At 40.6% G+C, this 10,750-nt stretch overlaps 1 protein-coding gene across 3 annotated transcripts; it reads right to left on the bottom strand.

Moving 5' to 3' along the window:
• Positions 1-208: 208 nt before the first annotated feature.
• ACTL6A (actin like 6A) lies at positions 209-10,197 on the bottom strand. Of its 3 annotated transcripts, none has more exons than XM_030493659.1 (14): positions 10,035-10,197; positions 9,031-9,107; positions 8,661-8,835; positions 8,202-8,302; positions 6,770-6,867; positions 5,993-6,087; positions 5,651-5,757; positions 5,478-5,567; positions 5,246-5,307; positions 4,809-4,923; positions 4,356-4,436; positions 3,283-3,378; positions 2,086-2,172; positions 209-1,518 (listed from the first exon to the last, which is right to left on the bottom strand). In XM_030493659.1, the coding sequence occupies exons 1-14, from the start codon at positions 10,057-10,059 to the stop codon at positions 1,438-1,440; spliced, it is 1,290 nt and encodes a 429-aa protein (XP_030349519.1). In that variant the 5' UTR covers positions 10,060-10,197; the 3' UTR covers positions 209-1,437. The 3 variants fall into 3 exon arrangements, with proteins under 3 accessions (XP_030349519.1, XP_030349520.1, XP_030349521.1); XM_030493660.1 differs by lacking the exon at positions 10,035-10,197 and adding an exon at positions 9,270-9,446; XM_030493661.1 differs by lacking the exon at positions 9,031-9,107 and having other exon boundaries at positions 10,035-10,136.
• Between the last annotated feature and the right edge of the window lie 553 nt (positions 10,198-10,750).

Genomic DNA, 10,750 nt, shown 5'->3' with positions numbered 1-10,750 from the left:
ACATTCCACATTCTACTTCAATGCAAACCAGAGTAAGTCTTTGTCTTACAGTATGACAACAGTATCTGGCAACATATTACCTACTGTAGCTGACTTAAGTTTGCCTCATTTTGTGAGAGAAATACTGTTTGTCAATAGCTTTGAAAATCTGGAGCAAGCAACTTTGTCTCAAGCAACTAACGGTTATCATGATAAGACAAAAGCAGGCTGTTTTGATAAATTACTTTATTGTCTGAAGGTAATGTGAAACTTTTCAACTAGAGGCCTCATCATTATTTATCCACAAGGTCTTTTAGGATAGAAAAATGTAACAGCACTGTTCATATTATTATTTTTTTAAGTCAGGTAAATGGTATTTGGTTTTCCACAACTTTTAGGATAAGGAGCAAAACATCATTGTGTCCCAGTACAGAACATCACACCACTGTAAATTAAAGCAAGCTTAACAGCAACATAGAGCTGCATCTTGACAGCCAGTTCCTGCCCCCCCGAAAAATTAAAAATCCTACTTGCTGACCCTGAGTGCACGCTCTCCCTCCAAAACAGGCACTTACTGACCCTGGTGTGAGCCAGCTGCAGGAGCTACACCAACAATAGACAAGTAGCAACAGCCCCTTTGAGTTACAGCTTCCTGTAAAAATTTGAAGCCACATCCTGAGGTCTTCTATGACTATTCTCCTAGTCTTGCAGAGACAATTCTTTACCTTAACTTCCCTGGCTCAAACAAGTTTTGCTTCTCGCCTACATCACAAACACATTATATACATTCTTAGGAATCAGGTGGAGAGCACCAATTGTTTACTGAAATTAAAACACTCCATAATAGAAAATTAGCAAACCAGTGCTTAATGTAACATTCACTACACGGAATGTAACACTTTCAGGAGACAGTAAAAGCTCACGCTGAACCAAGTCACTTATACTACTGTACTAAACACAAACTCCCTTTTTAAAAGCAGAAGAGAAACTTTCTCTTCAAGTACTCACAAAGTTGCTCAAATAAGAAAGACCAAATTTTATTTTTGAAGAGAGAAGTAAGAGCAATTTAAGGCCAAAGTACCAGCAAGGAAGACCAGCATGTGAAAGTAGACAAGAGATTTTTAATAGATTTGCACAGGCATTTGCAAGGTTATGCCTCTATCAGCTAATCTGTAAAGCTGTTCCCAGGAAAAGATACTAGAGAAAATAGACATTTATACAAAATTATAAAATGCTTGTTATGTAAATTATTGCTTTACAAGGGATGTAAACATCCTTTTTCTATGATAATACCAATTAGGTCTCAAAATTTCTAAGGTTTGTTAAAATGGAACTTGAATTATGCAAAAAATCCAATATAAACTTTCTACAAAAAAAGAGTCCATCCCATTCCTGAGTATGCTAAAGCTATAAAACAGAAGGAGCACTGAGCAGGCAGCAGTTTTCACAGTAAGAGGTTTAAGGACATTTTCTTTCTACACACTGTTTCCCTCCTTCTTCATATTCTTGTTTAGAAATCCACATTTGTTGAAAAGTACCCTACAAGAAAAACAAAACAACTCAATACACAATAAATAAAAAACAAATGAAGGTTAAGTGAAACATGATTAGCTTTTGCTAGGAGGAAAACCAAGCAAGTCTCAACATTAAACAAGGTAAGAGGACTTGAGCTCCTTATCTTTTCCCTGGAGTTATATATTGCTAGCAATTAAACTAAAGGCAGGAAGTTGCAGTACCAAAAGCCAATTTCAGTCTCCCATACTGCTATGTTAATCCCCACAAACCATTTCAGTACTCAGTAACTTGTAGAATTAAGCTCAGGAATATGACGCAGAAACAAGTTTGCTACTTTCAAGGTGTACTATATACATGACATTTTTACACATCGTATTTCAAGCCTGCACCTTGCCATTAAAAATGGCAGAATGCAGCAAGTTATTTTCTGATTGGAAATGCTCATGTTGTCTTGTTCTTTAAAGTGATTCTCTCCACCTTACTGCAAGGACAGACAAGATTACGATCGCTATGGTAGCACAAACTCTGCAATGCACGCTTATGTAGAATTAGGTTTTTGGATGAGCAACACAGTAACACAGCTTTACTAACCAAAGAAGCCAAAATCGAACCACCAATCCATGAGCTGAACCTTCGTTCCACTGTTGTGTTGTTTGCTATCAACTTCAGGCGCATGCTCTGGATAGAGGAGGTAAATGAAAGAACAAATTGGACAAAGAGTAAGCTGATGACCTTTAGGGACAAAAGCAGGAAAGCACAAAGACCTTGGTGTATATACCAACATGCAAGTGAAAAGGTCATTTTTGTTAAACTTGCAATAATGTTCATCTGCCCTGTACTTAGAATTCAAGAACAGCCACAGTGGAACAGAACATGTGTAGCTTTTATCTTGCCTCCCAACAGGAAGCAGCAACAAATGCTTAAGGCTAGAAACAGACCAGGCAGAGAGCAGTAATACTCACAGCATATATTGTTATCTCTAACACTGGACTAATTAAAATGTGCACTGGAGCTAAAATGTCTAACATTGCTGCAGTTAGCTCAGCTAGTCCTTTTTGGACCCATTCATTCCTTTTGCTTTCAAAATGCCTTGTAGTAATAGAATCTTCAAATTTCAATGGGTTCCTCCTCAGCTATTATGAGCAGCAGCAGGTACTTACCTTCCTGTTTCTCATAACATTTATGATTTAAGAGTTGCTATGAGTAGAATATTTTTGTGAATACTCAAGAAATTTCATAAGCTATATGTGCTCTCAAGAACACTGGTGTTAATAATTTGACATCAAGTGATTAAAAAAAAAAACCAAAACAAACCCAAGTACGTTAAATCACAAGGTTTTATCTACAAGCAGGTCGAGTTCTATGTAGAATCCAGAAAGAACAATTCCCATGACAAAGTGACAAGACCTCACGCGGAATGACTGAATGTGCCTCAAGTTAGTCAGCAACACTTTAGAAGAAAGGCCACCAAGCGAAGTAGCGACTGTTGCTTAGGGGCAATTACAGAACTTAACATCACAAAACTTAAAATCACAATCCGAAAGCAGGAGTGCAGAAGTAAAATATTCAGAAAGCTGTTATATTATCTGCTGTAATTCAAGTCATATAAGACTTTTTTGAGACTTCTTTCTTTTCTTTAGAGAAGGCGAAATTTCTTACCCCACAGAAATTTCTCCAGCTGTTGGGATCCTAACAAAGTCAAAGTTATGACACATGGTTGTGTATTTTTGTGGCAAAAAACCCCAACTAATAAGTAACTCAATGCAGTAATTTAAAGAGCTGTTTTACCGGTGGAGTTTTCTGGGACAGCTCTCTGTTCAATCTGTCTGTGAAACTCTGTATTAGAGTGTTTCCTCCTGCTACAATCACGCTGCCATAGAGGCCCTGAAAAGAGAATAATGAACCTACAATGTTAACTCTGAAATCATGCCGAAGAAACTGTTTCACAGAATAGAGGAATGGCACATAAGTACATCTGATCAACAGCAATCATACATCAGTTGTGTAACATACTTGTCAACAATACTACCTCTCCCAATCCAATTACTCTTCAATTACTTCAAAAATATTTCAATACAGCTTAATATTGAACTATACAAGGAAGACAGAAGCCATGTGATTAATAATTCTAAATGATTTCACAGAATATTTTCTACTATAGAAAACCCTACACCTACAGATACCTCCTCTATCCAAATTGTTGTTTTCTTACAGCTCGATGTTCCAACCGCAAAGGAAAGCCCCACAGCACTGCAACAGTTTTCAGTCTCACTAATGCTGCAGCTGGTGAACACAAACCATGTTCTGGCCTGCTAAGCCTGCCTGCCACACCAGTTAAGAGGTAAAGTTTTTGCAACAACCTCCATGCAGTCTGTATCAAACTTGAGTATTTTCAAATTGAGAAAGTTAGAACATAGTTTTAAAAAGAAAGTTTTCCTTTAAAACCTCTTTTCTTCCTTCTACTCTCTACAAAAAGTTCCTTAAGATTGGTTACATTTAGAAAGTGTAACTGCCATGCCCAAGAGTCTGAGGATGGCACTTAAAGTTATGAGCATCAAATGCTCATCTGAAGCAAATCCCATGCGCGCTATGCAGTGCCAGCCACAGGATCTGGATAGCAGCTACTTAAATACTGGTAGAAACACTAGGTAAAAAAATCCTGATTTAGCATTCTGTAAGACAAAACAGTAATTATACATATTCCTATATACAAATGCGTAAGTAATACTTAAGAATTATTCTAATGTGTTTATCATTATCCTAGGAAAACCACATTTCTTCATCAGTGTTCTAGTCCCAAAAAATCCTATCAGCAAAATGTATCTATGCCTTATAACAATACATGTCTGACTAACACTTACCGGCCTGATGTCTATATCACACATTCCAACGCTTGTTGTGACAACGTGGCTCACGCCCAACATCGTGTTACCAGATAAACCCTAGAATTAAAATTAGTAATCTACACATCATCGCTTCAAAAGAGCAAGACACATAAAAGCTCCAAATGAACTGAATTTACAAGTATTACTAAAGAGAGAACTAAGCATTTTTAGGGAAGAAAAAAAAAACAAAACCCAAAAAAAACCCTAAACAACCCTATTTTCCCATTCAGCTCTTCATCACCCGGTTTGAACTACATTTTATCCTTTGCTTGCCCAACCTTAATACAACACAGGCAAATTCTGCCTGCAGAACTGCAGTGTAAATACACACACACAAATCATAAAATTAACAGCATCATACAAAAGGAAGCCATGTGATAATCTAGTAATTTAAAGCCTTCCAATTACTACATATCATAGTTGTTTTACCTTTACATTAGAAGGGTCAAACAATCCCTCAGGGATTTTTAGACGCTCAGCACCAAAGTCACAGTTATAGCCGTTGGGGAACTCGTAATGAACTGTTGGCATCTGCGCTGCTACCCTGGAGCACCAGCCAGAAAGTAACACATTAAAATGCTCTGTAAACAGGATGTTATCTAATTACCATTATAAACTAAGGTTTCAATGGGAACATTATGATTTTTATGACTTACACTTTCAATAACATTTATTGTAATGTCATGCATCTTGGAATATTAAATAAAAAACTATCACCTGGATGTACACTGTATTTCTATTTTCAGAAACAAACATCTTGTATCTAAAAATACTTCTGTAGCAAAACCAGCCAACAGCAACGAATAAGCTGAGCACCCCATGCACACCTGATAATTAATTTTACAAGAAGGAAAACAGTGACATACTGTTCATCATAGGTTGAATCTGATACTTGGAGGACGGAAGCCTGGAAGTCCTGAATGACACACTATGGAGTTAAAAATAATATGGTTATAAGAATTTCAGGCTTTGATTTTATATAAACACTGACTTTAAGAGAATTTAGTTCTTCGAGAGGAAAACCTGATATACTTGCAAACAAAACTTCTTTGTGGGACAGTTAGGGGAGTTTGAGAGTGGGAGAAATGGCCTACTTACATTACACATGTAGTTGTGCCAAGATCTAGTGACCTGGGGTAACTTCTCTTTTCTCTTCCAATTTGCTGGTGACCCCTCACGAACTGCCTCCTGAGATCGTAAGAAACATGATCATCAGTTAACCATTTGAACCTCTCCTCAAGCAAATGCCTATTAATAATTTACTTTCCCACCTTTGAAGCTATCATATATGGAGGAATTATCTCTATGTTCATCTCCTGAAACAATTCTCGGCACTGCATGGTTATAAAGTCTCCTGCAAGTGGTGACTTTACAATACCTAGAAGACAAAGAGAACCAAAAAACCCACCACCCTTGAAAGTGCTGAAATCATGAATAAACTCTCCTAACAAACTATTTGTCAGTGAGCACCATTAGGTTGTTTTGGGTTGGGGTTTTTTTCCCCATATTTAAGGCGATACACAGATTTAAAAACAGTAACAAAAATGTAAAAGCAGAAAGAAAGCTAATTCGACCTTGGCACTACAATGCTGTTAGCCATGAAATTTTTTTACCTTGCTGAAGTACATATCCATCATGTACTGGAATAGCAGTGGTGTGTGTCGCTCCACTATCCAAAATGAGACCTGTAGATCTCCCATTAGCAAAACTAGCCAAAATGATTAAGGAAAATATTGACATTTTCACATTAGGAAAAAATGTTGCCATACAACTACAGCACAACCAGGATGCCGAGGTGTTATTCCTTGGCTCTAGAGAAGGATATGCTTTTCCAGTGTGCATCATTTGTCTATGAAGCGCACAACATCATAGGCATTTAACTTCCAGCTGTGAACTGACTTGAGCTCTGGATGTACAAAGGTGAGACTTCACATCAATACTATGCAACAAGCTGTAAGCACATCCAACTAATTTAGACTCTGAAGCTGAAAACACGTTATTAGTTTAAAATAATTACAAATATTCATCTTAAGGCTATGGGAACTTCAAGCTCTAATTACTGTATTTAGTATTCTGGACAACACCATTTTAGGTCTGTAATATTCTTACCCATGGTACACAATGGGAAAAAACTAAGAGAACTAATAAAAATAAAAAGACATTGCCTCCAAGGAGAACAGTCAGATTGGGAGAATTTCAAAACCGAGCTCTACAGCTTTAAAGTTCAGAAATGGAATTTATTTATTTCCTCCTTAGATGTTTATGGAAAAATTAATTTGAAAGAAGAAAAGTTAGACATGCTGTTACACTAGGAATTGCCTAGAATAAGTTTACTGTAATTTCCTGGCAGTGGGGGGAAGGAAGAAGCAGTGAAACATTCCGAAGGATACGCTGTTAGAACAGCAGTTTTACACAGGAAAAAAGCAGGGATGTTGTAGTGTTCAAACATCAATTCAGTCAGTTTTTCACGCTTTGCTCTAGTATTCCACTAGAAGAAAAAAAAAACAACATACCGAACCACAAATAAGCAACCAAAGGGAAGATACATTTATCTTGAGGACAGTTAGAGCCCATTAAATGAATGCCAACATATTTCAGTAGTAGTTAGAATCATTATAGCCATGTTTTCAAACCCTACCAAAATTCAGAGACAGATTTCTAACAATTTACTTCTTCAGAACCTTTTTTATTCCAATTCTACTACAATACATTACTACTTATCTATCACACGGAAGTGATATACACTTTCACTGTTACAACAGAGATTTCTTTACACTCCTACAGCTTTCAAAGTCTCAGTCTCTCAGAGAATTCTATAAAACAAGTAACATGTCTATTTTACACGGGGAAAGATATGTGAAGTAACTTGCCTAGTTGAAAGAAAAATAAATCCAGATTTTCCTTTTTCCAAGGTATTTTCATACAGGTCTAGTGTATTAGAGATTGAGCCAGGAGAGATATATATATATATCTCAAATATTCTACACATTACTGAAAACATGAAGCTTTTTCCAAGCCAATACATTAGAGTAAAGGTTAGTTCTCTAAGGAGAATGTTACTGGGATCCTCTATTCAGACACCTGCCAAGGCATCAAACATGAAATAACCATTGCGAATTTATCCATACCCCACACACAATTCAATGCAAGGAAATAATGAAGAAGAAAATTCTTTTCGTAAGATTTAATTAAAGAAAGGCATAAATTTTGTATGCCTATCTGCTGTATTCTGATGTTAAGATCTGTCATTCAAATGCTGTGCAGTATTAAACAACAGAAACCTCATCCATATATTTTCCCAGAAATCTGTGTACATTCACTTCACTTACTCAAAGGGCCATTTACAGAAATGAACGCAGAAAAATTAACTCCTCCATTATTCTCTATCACGTCATATTTGTCATAAGGCTGAATAAACTGACAGATTTTCAATGGCATTTTATTAAGTTAACTTAATACACACTCAGACATCCAAACATTTTTTGCTTTTATTCTAGGCAGTAAAGTAAGATTATTTTTAATTTTTACTTTTTTTCCATAAGTGAAAAACAACAGCACATTGCAAACACTTTCTAATACAACTCATGCAAACTATTTCAAATTGGTTTGAGGGCTGGTTTGTTTGGGGTTTTTTTTGGACATTTTCTTAAACTGATTACTTCCCAAAACCCAACAAAGTATTTTAAAATTGTTATTTCTGTAGATAAGTTTTAGCACTTGTAACCTACAAGCCAGTGCCAGACTTGCCCCAGACTAATGTTTATAGAGTCGGCAAGAAGATACAGTTAAGACTTATCAAAATGCAAAGCTGCTTTTACTCACTGGTGCTTCAGACATAAGGACAGGATGCAGACTTGCTTCAGATTTAATATGCATCTTGTAAGTGTGATCCAAAATTGCCTGGAAACTATCCCAGTCTTCAACTGTAACAACATTGAAGTGAGCAGATTAGTTGCTTCTGAGTTTTGTTCATTTCATAAATACATAAAGGTTTTCCGAAGCTTTTACTGAGTAGAGCTCTGTAGCCAAAAGCTACCCTCATCACACAGACCTCCTTTAACAGCTTTGCAGAATTCTCTTACTCTGTAATCACCATCAACATAACATTCCAAGAATTATGTTGAAAGTTGTAAACCAACCATACTTCATGCAATTTGTAAGTCAGGTATCCGTTCTTACGCCTTCTACTGCCGCACATAGCCTGTTTACATGAAAGCTATGACTTTTTGCTGCCTAGCAATGCTATTTTACAAACAGATAGAAAAAGACAAAGCACCATACTCATTCCATTTTTTAAAGGTGAAATTGCCTCCATATTTTCCCTTGGAACTCTCAAGGCATTGGTGTCTATGTAGTAAGTCGGGCCCCCTTGTTTGCCTTTGTCACCATCTATCTCCATCAGAGTGCTGCCATTGTCCCTTTCTAGCACCACACCAATGGCTGTTGGAAAATCAACCTGTAAGGCAAAAGGTAAGCAGTATATGAGAAATAAATTAGTGTCTGGGGTGGGTTTTTTGCTCATTAATGCAGGGCTTTCCTTATACAACACAATCAGAACAAAACCCAGCATATTCTGAGAACTCGTAACTAAACAACAAGACTTAAGGCATAAATTCATGTTGCAATTCCATTAAGTCACAGAGATCCTCACCTTTGGACAGTCTTCACCCGCATAGCCTGCTCTCACTGTATACGAGCCAATATCAAATACAAGAGCCCCAACTTCATCTGAAAAGATTGTTAATGAAGAGGTCGTGAATGGTTATTACACTCTGCTACAATCCTCACCTTTCCCTGCCCACTGCCTGTTTTGCTTGCAGAAGAAGAAAAGCAAGGCAAGGCAGCTTTTTCAAGGTGAGGAGAAACTTCTCTATCCAGAATTCTAGTTACCTGAGAGCTATTAGAAGACTGCAGATAACCTTTAACTGGGACATTGCAATACCTTCCACCGGAATAAGTAAAAGGGGAATTTAAACAGAAGAGGGAGAACGTAGTTGCCTCTAAATAGGTTACAAGGTAAAACTTTCAGAAAGTGCTAATATAACAGTCAGACGAAGCCAGGTGAACCCAGACCTCCCGGAGGTGATCAGAATTAGAAAGGTGGGCCTGAAAACACCAGGTCCGTAAGTGCAGGCTGCCACACCATGAACCACCCTCACCCTTGGGGGCCGCGATCCTCACTGAGCTGCTCTGCACCTCCTAAACAAAACCACAGCCTTAAAACACCTGGGCTTTCATTCTCATGGAAGGGTCTGCAGAAGTGCGCTGGGAGGAAACTACCCCCCAGTTTCCAAAGCGCGGGGCCTTCTCGCTCCACTCGGCATCCGAGTGGGCGCTAATTCAGCCAAAGCCCAGGGCTTAGCCGGTGTGCGGAGGCAGCATCGCAGCGAAACGACGCCGGGAGAAACACAACAAGGCCGCCCGCCGCCGCCGCCTCCTCCCGCACGCTGCCACCCCCCGCTAGGACACGGAGGCAGCGGGAGGGCTCCGCGGCGGAGAGCCGGGCCGCGGGCCGCCGGGCCCGGGCCTGAGGGAGCTGCGGGGAGGCGGGAAGCGCGCGGGGGAGGCTCGCACGCGCCGCCTCACGGGACGGCGCCGCGCTCAACGGCCGCGGGGGGAGGGGAGGACGGGTAAGCGAGGCGGCGCCAGACTCACCCCCCCCGTACACGCCGCCGCTCATGGCTGCCGCTGGGCCCCCGCCGCGCCGCGAGGCCCCGGTGTCCGCCGGCTCCTTTCCCCAGCAACAATAGCGCCTTCGCCCCGCTCTCCGCCGGCGCCTCAGACCAACCTGCAGGCCGCCGCTTTCCCGCCAATAGCAGCGCCCCTGCCTCTCGCCCGCCCGCCCACCGCGCAACGCGCCCCCCTCCAGCCGCCACTCGGGCACAAGGGCCAATCTCGATGGGCGGAAGGCGGGGTTATGGTGCGGACAGCCAATCCTGGGGCAGGAAGTGGAGGGGGGGCGGGTAAGCGAGCAACCGTCGGTGCCGTGTCTGGGAGCGGCGGTGTGGGGAGCGGGCTGGTGAGGCGGGAGCCGTGACAGGAAGGGTGATAGGTTCGGTGGAGTGGGGCAAGGTAGCTCGGGAATCCTGAGGGCTGGTGGGGTGGGCTTAGTGCCGCCGGAGGGGGTGCGGAGGAGTGGGGCGAGTAAAGAGCCTCCGGGGAGAGAGGCTGGCTGTGGAAAGGAGCTACGGTTGCTGTAGTTGGGCCTTCCTTGAGTCCTTCCCCTGCTACTGCCACTGCTCCTTTGGGCTTTTCCACTGAAAATAAAACGTGATTAAAGTATGTATCGATATTCCAGCCTTGTGGTGTTCTTTTCTGGCTTAGGGCACTCCTTTGAAGCTCAGACCTCGATCCCTCAGGCTAGCTTGCCT

The sequence above is a fragment of the Strigops habroptila genome, chromosome 8 (genome assembly GCF_004027225.2).
Source record: "Strigops habroptila isolate Jane chromosome 8, bStrHab1.2.pri, whole genome shotgun sequence".
NCBI lineage: Eukaryota > Metazoa > Chordata > Aves > Psittaciformes > Psittacidae > Strigops > Strigops habroptila.
The sequence above is the reverse complement of the archived record's forward strand: the minus strand, read 5'-3'. Positions and strand labels throughout refer to the sequence as shown.